Source organism: Manduca sexta, chromosome 10, assembly GCF_014839805.1.
Source record: "Manduca sexta isolate Smith_Timp_Sample1 chromosome 10, JHU_Msex_v1.0, whole genome shotgun sequence".
Classification (NCBI taxonomy): domain Eukaryota; kingdom Metazoa; phylum Arthropoda; class Insecta; order Lepidoptera; family Sphingidae; genus Manduca; species Manduca sexta.
The window spans coordinates 3,347,479-3,363,023 of record NC_051124.1 but is presented as its reverse complement, the minus strand read 5'-3'; the positions used below and the strand labels follow the sequence as shown (position 1 = coordinate 3,363,023).

Sequence of the window (15,545 nt, the reverse complement as noted above, 5' to 3'; positions counted from 1 at the left end):
GCAGTTTAAGTTCCGCGATGCGTTAAGGTCAAATACACAATAAGGATGTTCCTTTGCCAGTCAGGTTGGTGATCAATCTCAAATATTTTTTATCGCTAGTAAACAAATGTCGATTGTTATTCAAACGATAATGAATGCAGATTACGCTATCCACGTCGCGAATACATCAATAAACCGGACAAGTTAAGAATTATTTTACATTATAAAACCTGTTGTTTGTTTTTTCTCACTTCCTTTTCCCACAAAAATTTGTTGACTACGGTGTATGGTCTTTACGTGGGTTTATCTGTGATTTATTGACCTACTGAACATAAATTATACGTCAACAACACTACAAGGCTATAAAACAGCATAATAGTTTCGTCATCGCTGGGAATTTTCTACGGAATAGATTTCGTTTCCCTTTCCGGCACGGCGACATGCAACGATGTACTTTATGGTAACTGTATCGGGATATTCCGGAATCAGGTTATTCCGGAAATTATAACTCATTCAAATTTCTAAATAATTTATAAGGTTTTATGTAAACTGATATCTCTGATCCGTTTTTCTCAGAGTTTATAAATCAATCATTTTATATAATCAAGATTGGCAAATAAAAACCGATGTTAAAGCGCAAGATGCAACCTTAAGCCCGGGGCTATACTGTCCGACTAATGAGCTATTTACAAGATTGGTCTGAGTGCTGTGAGTTATTACCGCTCGTTCCCACGCCTGCATGTTATCAGCGCGGTATCGGACGCATCGCGAGAAACGCGCCGTTTTCCTACGGTTCATTTTTTTCAAGGAAATTTATGTTCAATTGAGTGAGAATGAATCTTTACTGGGCCCTTATTCTGTATGATAGTGTAAACGCGTAACGCGGCCGTGGCATGTTATCTTCGAGAAATGTGCGTGGAATGGTATTCTGTAAGCCAAATTTCTATAGTCCTAAACATAATGCGTTGTGTTACGTGCTTGTTACGCACTGTCAAAATAACGTGCGAGATAGAGAATAAGGCCCCTGTATTGTATTCGAATAGACATGCAAAGACGTTGTGGGTTTAAGCATAGTACAGGTTGCTTATTCGACAATAGATGTATGCTAATTTGTCCGATTGAGAGATAAATAGTAGAAGCAAATAGCAAAATATCTATATGTCATGAAATAAAATGTATAATTGTAATATGAAAAATATCTGATATTCTAAGTTTCATCCTTGAGTTATATTTAAAAGTGCGTTGTGTGTTAGTTTTTTTATAACGTTGTTTATCGTATAACTTATACAATACTTGGTAAAGGAGACACGCATTAGCAATAAAATATTAATAAAACGCCATAACATTGTCAATATGTTTGATTTATTTTAGATGTTTATTTTACATGACTACCTCGGTGGCGTAGTTATACTGTATGCGCGGTACGACAGCGCTTTGAGGTCCTAGGTTCGAATCCCGGGTCGGGCAAAGTGATATTTGGGTTTTTCTGCTCAGTATCAGCCCGGAGTCTGAAATTTGTGCCCGATATGGCGATAGGCTTGCCCCTTATCACATCATGGAGCGGAATTCACTTGGCAAAAAGTCGGTGCACTAGCTGCGCCTCTGCATACTCCTTCCGGGATAAATGTGTGTCGATACTATACTACATTAATGTCCGTAACTAATCGGAATTGGGATATGAATAGTCTATAATATTTCTTAGACCCAATACATATTTTGCTAGTATTATTTTCTAATTGCCACCTCTTACACGCGTAAAGCCGCGGACCATGTTACCATAATGTATATATGTTTATGAGACTTCAATAAGTGTCATTAATATGTATGTTGTGCATGTTAGTAGTTCAATCACGCACACGACCACCTAAGTCGCAAATACTTTAACTATGATGCATCGAATCGTGCGCACTCGTTTGCGTTACGGTATCAAGGAAATTAAAACTTAATGATGCAGATAATTAGTTGTTTGGGAATCAAAATGAGTGTAATTTAACAAGGTTAGTATGTCTGCACGAATGTGGCGAGCGGCGCTCTTGAAAAAATTGATTCGGTGTGCTACGGTCTCATTTAATTTTTGACATTAAAGGCTTCACGAATAAGTATTTAATAAACGATTAACCTTAACGGCGCTTTGGTTTTTCGACTCAAATTATAATTGAATGTGGAAGGTAAAAAAATAGAGATTACTTAGTCTAAATAAGAGTATAAATGTTTATAACTAAATAAGGTTGCCTAATTATGAACATTTTATTCTCATAAGCGTTTCTAAAGTTATACGTGACGAAAAATCCACCCAAACACAGTTTCACAACTAATGGCAAAATAACAATAGATCTTCAAAAAATCCTCATGTTGCCACATCCAGTACGATATGGTTCGCTCGGTATATAGCCCTCCATTCGGCCTGGGCTGCCCCCCGGTCACACACCGTGAAGAACATTTGGTTCATGGCCACTGACGAATCGCCTTATTAGAGACCAATTGAATTTTAATTATTAGTATTATACACATAACTGCAGATAAAGTTTTCGGATTCGAAACAAAACTAGTCACTTAATATTTAGCCGGTCACTTGATATGGCAGAAGACTTCGTTTATTTTTGAATCTCTATTCTTTATGTGAAGACCAGATCAATGCAGCAATATGTCATCCACCCTATTGTGTTTTCATATTATAATAATGTAATACGGATTACGTTCTTATGCAAAATACTCTTGCCGAAATTTTACGTTTTGTGACCCCTAACATAATCGGTATTTTCGCCATCGAGTCATTTACAATTATGAACCTATAGAACCTATAGATTGATATCATCATACATAAATAATGTAACAAATGGATTAAGGAGGTTGAGAAATCTAATTATGTTAAAGTGGAAATAAAAATTATTAAAACCCAGATGTATCTAAATGTGTAGGGTGTAGTTGGAAAAGTTGGATAAGTTGTTACAGTCAATCAGCATCCGCGATCTAATGCTCGCCTGTATACTTGCATGACGAACTTTGAATGTATTTATCTATATGTTGGTACTTCTCACCTGAGAATATTGGGCTAATTTTTATCGTGATTGAAAAAAAAATTTGTATGTTTTTAACATCATACCTACTGGATTATAAATGTGTTCATCTTATTGTTAATGAATGTAAATACAACGCATTACTTGTAGCGGAAAAACAACGATTTACCAATTAAATATAAACTTAGCAAACGGCATTGTTAAATTATTAGGAAGTATAAGTTAACGGAAGGAATTAAATGTGTTCTGCTACAGCAAATTGTATTTTGTAATGAAAAACAACTCACGTGGAAAATAATGAATTCTGTATTTTGTAATTAGTATTGACTCAGTCACGTATAGGCTACGTTTTATTCAACGACTATGTGTTGCTCCTGACTTTGTCCGCATCTAAGACTTAACCTAGAATAAAACTCCCACCGATTAGTTTAGTTTTACGAAATAAAAGTAGTCTGCATGTTAATTCAGAATATGATGTCAAATATAGTATAAATCTCTTCAGCAGTTATACTTGTAAAACAGACAACATAACACTTTTTTTTATTAAAATTCTTGGAGGTGATGTGTGAACTACCAGTTTCCATAATAGTCCACGTTACACATGCCATGTTTTCGTTTGGACAGTGTTACGGAGCTCGCGGTTTTCACGTTTATTTCCATGCTAAACACATTCACCGGCCGATGGTTATGCAAGTTTCCTCGCCTTTATTGCAGTGTAACCTGTGACAGTTCGTCATTCGTTCAAGTTAGAAAATAAACATTTAAATTTTATTCATATTTGTTTTGGAACGTTATTACATCTTTTGAACATAGAGATCATAACTTTATATATATATATGAAACAATCTGATAAAATTATAATATATGTATATAATATAATGTCATTTACTTAATGTCTATTATCTTATATTTATTTTAAATAGATTTGTATATAAATCACTTATTTATTCACCATCTGGTATAACAGGTATGTAGGTATTCAAATAAACCTGCAAGGACTTATTGTGAATACATACGACTATGTATAAAGTTCATTGCACCTTGAAGAGTTTGTTTCACATTTTGTAAAGATTAACAACTATTAAACATATGTATTTATCGATGAGTCATAAAGTGACGAATGCAATAAAGTTTAAATCCGTTAAGTGTATTTACATTACGCTATCATGGGGCGGAGTACAGCATGTATTATATGAAAATGAAATGAATAATAGGTTTAAAATATTACTTATAGCATTCACAATTGGGCAATTCTGACAAACCTATTAAATATACATATTTTTCACATTGTCAACAGTCTAGCTTCTGAACGGTATATTTGGAGGTCTTTGTAGTAATTGTTCTGCGTAGATAATAAAATACTGATTAAAATGTGTTATTGTCACGCTATGTGCTCACAACTGTGTGGTGTATACGGTAATGACATAACTACATCACAATACGAGAGTCAAAAGGAATGCCTAATACGTGGGCACATCTACGCAGTTTCCTTGACCTAATCGGCCGAAGCTTTACCTGATGCAAGCGATCAAAGAATGCGCGTTACGCCGAATTGTCTACTACAAATAAATTTCGTGAAAACCTAAACGTGCGTATTAAAAATTGAATATTCGTTGGCAGTATTTTTTAATGTTGATGACTTTAATGAACCAGTTTTTAATTCGTTAAGAATTGGTGCTGTAAAAAATTTAATTATGTAGAGATATCACTGCAAATCATTTTTATTTATAGCGCGGAAGATTAAATAGACAAAAAGCAGTAAAATAATAATTTATTATACAATGCGGTCAAAGTGTATTATATTAAGATATTATTTTATAACTATTGACGTAATGACACGGTTTGATTAATCCATTAAACATAGGATAACATAATGTATGAACGTGAATGGTGTTTAAGTATAAGTATAGTTCTTGAATTTTAAACAATTTATATCGAAATATAGTCGCTTCTTAATGCGCTAACTAGTGGAATTTGTGTGAATGCCAACCCAAAAAACTCTACCATAAGATTCACTTGTAAAGTTGATTCATTCACATTAAAGGGACAAATTATTGCATACCTCAGAAAATTGGTACATAAGAAACATATACATTGTGCATAGTGACTAATGGATGCCAACGCTGTCGAAAGGTTATGTGCTACCATTCAATATTAATTTCCGTTGTAACACATACTCTTTATGCATGTGACCACGATATACTTCGTATATATAATTACTGTATTTTTCTGTTTATCGGCTTGGTACCTATATGATCATAGACACTTAAAATAAAAAACTTATGAAACTATATATATATATATATATATATATATATATCTAATATATATATATATATATATATATATATATATATATATATATATATATATATATATATATATATATATATATATATCCCGTAGATTATTTTGCGTCCTACATGGCGTTTTTAACCGATGATGTTGCATCCGCCTGACTTGTTGCGTCCTGTATACGGACGCAAGATCGACCATATCTCAAATTCAGCCAGAGGCCATCTAAAGATCGGTACAATGCATGGGTGAAATATTGGCATGGACGTTGTTTTGTAACCGGAGTGATTTTCGCCGTATTTTCTAGTTCCGCGATATGCCGTGCGAAATTTTGAGGTCGCCCCTGTGCGGCGTATATAAATGGCGTATATTCATTACTTTGTTTAGAGACATCATGGCGATTATGTTGTTTCCTGTATATAAATAAATAATTTTATCATTTTAAGTTAGTGATTTCATTGCGTCCCACAAAATCGCATCATGCAAGGGGAAACACGGGGAAGACAGGGAGTGAGGGGCGAAGTTAGGACGTGACGTGTAAGCAGCGTGATTTTATTTATTTATTGGCGGCCGGTACGGACGCAGAAGCGTTTTGGTAAAATTGTGCAGTGGAAGTTAAATAACAGGCAGCATGAAAAGAAGCGCAAGGATACTCAAATTAGCAAGTAAGTACCTCCACTATATTTAATTAAAAATAATTAATAGTTATAGTAATAGGTATAATATAGTATGTAGTTTCTAAATTAAAGTTATCATTTCATAGCCGCTTCTTAAATAAAAGTATGAATGAATGTACCACGTAGTAGGTACCTACCGGGTAAGACACACAACACAAGTCTTGCCACTTGCAGGCAGTCGTAAGTCTACCGGTTACTGACAGCGCTCTGTGCTGTGGTACCTCATCATGGTTGTTGTGATTGATGTGGACCGTTTTTTTAAAAGAAGTGACTTTAAAAACTACTACCAAGCTAAAATAACATGGCCTTGGCATTCGACTCATTTTATAATTAAAAAAAAATGTTTTATTTGTGGTGCAACGACGAAGAATAACATTAATATTATTTTAAATCATTTTGTTCTTCCTATGAAACGCAAGCACATAAAATTGCTCTTTGAATCTTCGTTTTTCTGGTGCAGTGTTTGTGAATATGCAATTTACGATCATTATCTTGACGACGAATGTCCTATTTGTTGAACAGTTTCATAGATACTTACTAACCTAAATGTACAATTAATCGATTATATCAAGTAGGTACCTACATTCGTATTTGATTTTCTATGATAATATTGTTGTATTTTTGCTTTATTATTTGGGTAATAATGTTTTAAGTTCATATAAAAGATAGATATATCCCGTCGCGGAGTTTTTTTTTTCGTAGAACTATTTAAGAGAATCTTACTATTACTATTGTAAGATACATTATATTTGTAGAATTCGTACATATGATAATATATTTAATATTTTTGCGGCACGCATTAAAATACCTAGTTCACAGAAGACAGAATTTTATCTTACTACATTTATTGTTATTTTGTTTTAGGAAATTGTGCAAATAAAGAAAATTCATGTGACTTATTTGATTCAACGTTACCTTCAAATCAGAAAAATAAGGTTGGTACCTACATAATATCGATATAAATTAAAATATTTTAACTACTAAGCTGAATGCCATTTTTGGCACAATAGGTATAATTTATTTTTCTAATTTTACGTTTTTGTTCTCTTTTTCTTACTATGTGCATGTTATACTGTTCGTGTGTAATAATAAAATCTTTCTTTCTTTCTTGTCTAACTACTCGACATGATGGGACATTACATCTTATGTCTCAGGATGACGAGTGCAGTGGAGTACCAAACATAACTTGTAATTCACGTTGTTGGATGGTATTTCTACTGTTTCTTCTGCGGTCATATCGCTTACCATCAGGCGAACGGCAAGCTCGTCTCGTCATTTAACGCAATAAAAATTAAAAATACTGTTTGATGCTTAGGAAATAATATTTAACCATATATGTCTGTTCCAGGAAGAAGTATCTCTTTCTAGTCCTGACGTTTCTGACACAGACTCAAATTATACCCCGCCTATACAAGATGTGAGTGTACTATTTACAATTTCTAATCTTGTAACAGTTCTAGCTATAGGACTTACACTAACATTTGGTGCTCGGCTTTGCGCGCCCGGACCAGTCGTTGGCTCATTCTTCAGAGCTTTACCGATTTTCAGGATAAAAAATACCCTATTTGTTATTCCAGGTTATATTTTGATTACAGGGTTCATTCAAATAAATCCAGTGGATTTAGTGTGATTAAGTAACAAACAGACCCACTGACTTTCGGTGGTACAGTACATACATTCGGCCTCAGTAGCACAGATCTCGAGTTCGAATCCCGGGTCGGGCAAAGTGATATTCGGTTTTTTAATTGAGTATTAGCCCGGAGTTTGAAATTTGTACCCGATGTTTCTCAGTATAATAAGTAGCCTATGTGCCGATCGAGACTTTAAAGTGTGTGTCAAATTTCAATCAAATCCGTTCAGTAGTTTTTGAGTTTCTAGTGTATGTATTTTGTATAAATACTTGTATTTTAAGCCAATCCTTATTATTCAGGAGGTCTGGATGCTTATCTTTAAGAGCCTCGCATTCATGCCTTTTAGGTGGTTGTTTATTTTTTATATGATATTTAAAAATGAATTGCAAACTTTTTGTTCTGCAGTCCACGGTATTAGAGTCCTCTTTTTCCCTTTCTTAACATGGTTAGACTCTGAAGTTATCGTTTGAAGACCAGATGGTCCTGGCTGAGGTGGTAGTAATGGTGGTGGTAAATTATTTCCGTCTGTAATATCTTGCGCGCACTTAAGCGATTCCACGTCATAATCTAAAATAATATCATTTTCTGTCATCCCTTCATCTAATTGTTCATTTAAATCTAGTTCAATCTCATCCAGGGATTTACCTCTGAAAGCGTCTGCTTTCCCATCTTCCATAAGGATAAGGAGTTTCGATATCTTGGCAGTTTGGTAAACGTCATCCGGTAGCCGGTATGATTTTTTGTGCACGTCATTTGTATGGCCCATAAATGTAGCTAATTGCTCCATATCATTTTCAGACATACTGAATATTTGTGATAAAGTGGCCAAATCTTTTACTAAGCCTTGTAGACGAAATTGCTTTTGGGTTTTGCTCCAGATAGCCTCGCATGCCTTTCTAATACTTTGTACCCATATATGGTGTTTTCCAATCCCGGGTTACCAAATAGGAAACGGTTTGCTCTTGAACCTCCTAATTAAATAAAACTGGAATTCCCCGATCAGGCTTGTCTCTAATAACAAGCCTTTAAAATTTTTGTACCAGCCAACCAAGGTAAACCTTGACTTGACCCTTGAAAGGATCTCCTTTCGGACACAGTAAAAGCCCGGTCGAATCCTTCGTACTTATCAGAATCATTATCAGGTTTCAAATTGTCGTGAACTTTTATTGTTTGAAGTTCTCTAATTGTTGTAAGTATATAAGCCAACACTTTAAATGATCTTTCTTTGATTGTATTTGCAGTTTCTTCGGATTTTTTTTCGAGGTATTCTTTTAGGATTTTTAAGTATTTCGCCAACGGCACTATAGTTACTTTATTCCGGTTATTTGTGTTTAGATTTGATGTTGCTTCGCTTGATACATCAAATTTCCAATTTGAATCTAAAATTTGTATTAGTGTTTTTACTTCTGCAGTGTTTATATCCATGTAAGGTCCTTGTTTCTTCAATGCAAATAGAATTGCTATATTGCAGCATTGTTTAATGCTAGTGGAAATGTTCATAGCAAATGTAGGTGATTCATATCTATCTTTTTCAGAGTCATATTTTCCCACAACTTTTGTGGCTGCTACAATGATGTCGTAGTTTTCGGCCTCAGTGCGTCAAATAAATCTTTTATGGCGGGATTAATCTTTTTAATTTCTTGTAATAATTTTGCTAATTCCTCATTTTTCGAGAAATTACATTTACAAAATGTTTTTCTCTATGGGTTTTCAAGTATTGAGATCCAAAAGCACATATAAGGACATCCGATTTAGCGACAAGCGATATTTTATCGGCTCTCATTCGAAGAAATACACTGTCTTTGAGTTTTTCATCTATTTTTAAATGTCTCAATAATAGATTTTGAGCTTCGGACTGTACATTTTTATTTGTTTTATCAGAATTTTTTGAGCATTTTTTCTTATGTTTCCATAAAAGCTTCTTTGAGTAAAATCCCAAGCGGTTTGTAGTACATGGCTAATAGTCCGTAAATTTGTATTTTCGTATGGACTTGTTTACTTCTACTGAATTTTGAATAAAATCTCTTTTTTTCCATAGTTCCATGATAAATTCTTTTCTTTCCCGACTATTTTTGGATTACGGTAAAAGCTTTTGTACTTCAGATTTATAAACATGATGTCTAGTTGAATGACTTGCAAACTTTAAAACTACTTATACCTTCTCAGACAAAAACAGTTGTCTCTATCACGAATAACACGTTTGCTTTTGGATTGTTGCTTTGGTATAATAATATCATCATTTATAAGGTCATCTTTTTAGGCATCATTATTAATGTCGACCGCAAAATTGTCTTCCGAAACAACATTGTTTGTTTTATATATCCTTAAGGATGCAGGTTTGGATGGATGTTTGTTAATCTTTTACACTAAAACTACTGAACGGATAGCAGTACAGGAAAATTAATAAAGTCTTCAAGCTGTCGATTTTCGTGGAGTCCCGTCACTCGGGAACTATAAGTATGTTTATCAGGATATCAGAATTATCCATTCAAGCTACAAATGTTTACCTTTAATATTGCAATACTTCATAGGCACAATATTAAAACTAAAATTTCATCTTTGCAGACTACTTCTGATGAATCTTGCATAGACGACGATAGGATCTTGGATAAAGCTTGCTCACTAGGTTTTGTACTTCATGCATCTACAGAATCTCAAAATCCTCAGAAAAACAACTCATTAATAGAACGTAAACCCTTATCTGACAAAAACATTGAGCAGTCTTCATATGTAAAAACTTCATTAATTAGTAATGATAGTGTTTTGAGTCACATAAGTAATTCACCCTGTGATACTTTTGCTGTGGACATAAAATTTTTAAAACCTGCATCCTCACGGGCACATAAAACAAACAATGTTGTGTCGGAAGACAATTCAGATGTCGATATTAATAATGATGCCCAAGAAGAAAACCTTACAAATGATGATATTATAATACCAAAGCAACAACCCAAAAGCAAACGTGTTATTCGTGATAGAGACTACTGTTTTTTCTGCGAAGGTTTAGTTTTAAACTTTGCAAGACATTTAACTAGACATCACGTGTATGAACCTGAAGTGCAAAAAATTTTATCGAAATCCAAAAAAAGTCAGGAGAGAAAAGAACTTATCATGGAACTACGGAAAAAAGGAAATTTTATTCAAAATTCAGTAGAGGTAACCAAGCCTATGCGGAAACACAAATTTACGGACTATTTGCCGTGTACAAACTGCTTGGGATTTTACTCAAAGAAGCTTTTATGGAAACATAAGAAAAAATGCTCAAAAAATTCTGATAAAACAAATAAAAATGTACAGTCCGAAGCTCAAAATCTATTATTGAGACATTTAAAAATAGATGAAAAACTCAAAGACAGTGTATTTCTTCGAATGAGAGCCGATAAAACATCGCTTGTCGCTAAATCGGATGTCCTTATATGTGCTTTTGGATCTCAATACTTGAAAACCCATAGAGAAAAACATTTTGTAAATGTAATTTCTCGAAAAATGAGGGAATTAGCAAAATTATTACAAGAAATTAAAAAGATTAATCCCGCCATAAAAGATTTATTTGACGCACTGAGGCCGAAAAACTACGACATCATTGTAGCAGCCACAAAAGTTGTGGGAAAATATGACTCTGAAAAAGATAGATATGAATCACCTACATTTGCTATGAACATTTCCACTAGCATTAAACAATGCTGCAATATAGCAATTCTATTTGCATTGAAGAAACAAGGACCTTACATGGATATAAACACTGCAGAAGTAGAGGCAGACCTAAAAACACTAATACAAATTTTAGATTCAAATTGGAAATTTGATGTATCCAGCCAAGCAGCATCAGATTTAAACACTAATAAATGGAATAAAGTAACTATAGTGCCGTTGGCGAATGACTTAAAAATCCTAAAAGAATACCTCGAAAAAAAATCCGAAGAAGCTGCCAATAAAATCAAAGAAGGTTCATTTAACGTTTCGACTTATACACAATTATTAGAGACTGTATATTGCAGGGTTTTGCTACTTAACAGGCGCAGGCCTGGAGAACTTCAAAGAATTAAAGTTCACGACTATTTGGAATCAGATAATGATTCTGATAAGTACGAAGAATTCGACCGGGCTCTTACTGTGTCGGAAAGGGTCTTAGTACAAAAATTTAAAAGACTAGTCATTAGAGGAAAGCGTGGTCGGGGAGTTCCTGTTTTATTTAATAAGGAGGTTCAAGAGGACATTAAATTACTGCTCTCGAAGAGAAACATATTTGTTTCTACATCAAACCGATTTCTATTTGGTAACCCGGGATTTGAAAACACCATATATGGGTATAAAGTATTAGAAAGGCATGCGAGGCTATCTGGAGCAAAAAACCCAAAAGCAATTTCGTCTACAAGGCTTAGAAAACATTTGGCCACTTTATCACAAATATTCAGTATGTCTGAAAATGATATGGAGCAATTAGCTACATTTATGGGCCATACAAATGACGTGCACAAAAAATCATACCGGCTACCGGATGACGTTTACCAAACTGCCAAGATATCGAAACTCCTTATCCTTATGGAAGATGGGAAAGCAGACGCTTTCAGAGGTAAATCCCTGGATGAGATTGAACTAGATTTAAATGAACAATTAGATGAAGGGATGACAGAAAATGATATTATTTTAGATTATGACGTGGAATCGCTTAAGTGCGCGCAAGATATTACAGACGGAAATAATTTACCACCACCATTACTACCACCTCAGCCAGGACCATCTGGTCTTCAAACGATAACTTCAGAGTCTAACCATGTTAAGAAAGGGAAAAAGAGGACTCTAATACCGTGGACTGCAGAACAAAAAAAAGTTTGCAATTCATTTTTTAAATATCATATAAAAAATAAACAACCACCTAAAAGGCATGAATGCGAGGCTCTTAAAGATAAGCATCCAGACCTCCTGAATAATAAGGATTGGCTTAAAATAAAAGTATTTATACAAAATACTTACACTAAGAAATGATACTTCCAAAATTTGCTTTTTAGGTTCAGTTCCTAAAAAAATATCATTTTTGTTTTCTTTCATTGTATGAAACAAATACTCATTTACAGTATTGAATAATTATCATTTAACCCTGGTAACGTCTAGGGGTATGTTTAAGCTTTTAATTGTTTTCTTTTTGCATTTGTATTTCATCTTCTTTTAATTTAAAATACATTGTGTGAATATCTTTTTACAATTAATATTTATCTTAATTACTGATTCAAGCTATATGGTATTTCGAGTAATAATTAATATAATAATAAAACTACATACTTTTCTTTTCTTTTTGCCAATTAACTCATTTTAATTCATATTAAATAACGAATAGGCAACCATAAATTAAGAACGATTGAACAACTGATATATTTAATCTAAGCAAATGAATGTAATCTAACGAAATAAATCACATAGTCTTGAAAACTTGTACAACGCTAATTTAGGTATCTTGCTAAACATACTAAAAGTCCCCTAGAGTAACGGGGAAGTCCACAAGACTACACGATTTATTTGGTAATTTTTCAGCAAAATTTTCCTAGGCTATAATGCGTTAGAGACAGCAGATTGAGATTGATTTAATTGAGGCATAGTCTAACTATAGGCCTTTTATTAATCTTATGTAACATTTACTGGATGACGTTTTTCCTATATATATTATATTATACGTCTTTGGTTTGGTTTCAAGAATATGCCAAATTAAATCAATAATACATAACTACATAATTATGTTGTATAACTGATTTTTCAAATGTAGTTGATTTTACTTGTTATTTCTGTAATTGATATGGTTACTAGTGTAGGATTCATATTATATCTTTAATCTCCTAACAATAATTAGAGCACGCAAAGTAGCCACTATGTGTAATTAAAAAGTAGGTGATAAAAATAAAGGCTGTGTATCTCACGACTGATTTATTACTTTTAGTACTTAAATATTCTATAATAAACATCAGCATCATTTATGTTCAAGCATTATGTTTTGTTTTTCAAATACATATTAAAGGTAGATGAATAAATAAGAGTAGTTTTTTATTGATTTATTAGATTTTGTATTGATATGTTTAATATTGTTCATGTTACTTATTTTATAAGCGTTTTTATTATATAATAGTGCGTACATTTAAAAGTTAATTCAATTAAAGCCAATGCCAAAGTAAACTTTACTCTAAATTGATAGTTCTTTAAAAACTGCAGTCTCCTCCATATAAAATTAATTTAGATTAGATTTTTTTGTGTAACTGATTTGTCCGATATTGTAATTGATGACTATGGTGTTAACACTGTACCTACTTAATTAAATAAAAATAAAGCATAAATAAAGCAATACTATCGAAACTATTCTTTTATTTTGTGTTTCAGTAAAATTTAGAAGAACGACACTCAAATAATATTCTTGTAAGTTTTATTTTATTTTATATACTGTGTATAATAGGTATAAACAACCTATAATAATATTATAAAGTGAAAGACGTCGTTTGCTTGCTTTGTTTCTTTTTTAGTCCTGACGGGAAAAGGGGGGTGTTATGAGTTTAGGGTGTGTACCTGTGTATCTGTATGTCGGTCTGCGACACACAAATGCGGACGCTACAAATGAGAGGACCAATTTTGATGTGTTTTTTTGTTGTTTGAAAGTAATCGAGATGGTTCTCAGCTATCTTAGCCATTAAGGAGTTTGAAGATAATCAGCTCATTACCTACTTCAATAGGCCTGATTGATTTGAAATTTTGGTGTACTTATTACATCGGTGGTATTTTTGATCATGATCTAACGCTGCAACATCAAATATTGGGTGGTATACCCAACTCCTCAGCAACTTACAGCAGATATACCTTGTTTGGGTTCATGAGAATGGTCTCAATGGGTAGGTTTTAGTAAAAGGTGATTGATCGAGGCACATAATGGAGCAATTAGTAATTTAAAAAGATTGAAATTAAAAATTAAATAAAACAATTGAGTAAGCCCCGAGACAAAAAACCTCTAATAGACAAAAATAAAATGGGGGAGACCAAACCTTGGACCGAGGGGATGAACATACTTCTTAGGCAGTCTTTCTAAAACAATTCATTCTTTGCGAAGGTATTTTTATAACATGAAATTAATCCTTATCCAAATTAATACGTTAGACATTACAAGTATTTAATTTAGAACTTAATTGGTCGTTACACCATTTGATTTCAAGTATTTTTTAAGAATATTCATAGTTTTAAAATAACATCGCAATAATAAGTTAATGAACGGAATAACGGATAACGAATTAATATGCAACGAATATAGGAAAGTAACAAATATATAAGAAATCGATATACATTTAATTTAAGGTGATAGGAACCTCAAAACCATGCTTAAACATATACAAAAATTATTTAGAACCACTATACACGTCAACTAAATAAAAGGAAACTGATATGCAAGTGGATGATAAATGATGAGGAATAAGCACAAGAATGTATATGGTATCGATATATCTATAAGTTTAGGAAGAAGCAGCAAACTCATAACAATCTATCGAATACATACAGAAAAAATATTCGATACTAATATAACTGCAAACATAAAAGGAAGTAATTTTATTAATAGAATGCATAGAATGAATACAGGAAAGTATACGGAACCGTTATATCTATACGTTTAGACTGATGTAGGTAAAGCGATGAAATGCATTCAATACATACAAAAATATACAATGTGTGACATGATTGCCGTCAAGAACGGATGCAAAAAACCAGTGGGAATTTTCTCAAATTGAATATCTTCATTTCGTGTTTAAACAAAATTTCTTGTCGACAATAGAATACATATGACAGCAATGCTACTATATTCGCACGATTAACGACTGAAATCCCATTGATAGTGGTAGACGTCACAGGATTCGACTATGAAAAGACGCAAGAAGTCCTCAGCGATTTATATATATATATATATATATATATATATATATATA

At 33.1% G+C, this 15,545-nt stretch overlaps 2 protein-coding genes across 2 annotated transcripts in view; both read left to right on the top strand.

The window, feature by feature from the left end:
* Positions 1–15,545, top strand: part of LOC115443856 (SET domain-containing protein SmydA-8-like) — a 36,066-nt gene that overhangs the window by 12,642 nt on the left and 7,879 nt on the right. The window lies entirely within an intron of this gene.
* LOC119188944 lies at positions 5,883–13,924 on the top strand. The gene is made up of 4 exons (XM_037437223.1): positions 5,883–5,956; positions 6,833–6,903; positions 7,317–7,385; positions 10,165–13,924. Exons 1-4 carry the CDS (start codon positions 5,923–5,925, stop codon positions 12,583–12,585), a joined length of 2,595 nt encoding a protein of 864 aa, XP_037293120.1. The 5' UTR covers positions 5,883–5,922; the 3' UTR covers positions 12,586–13,924.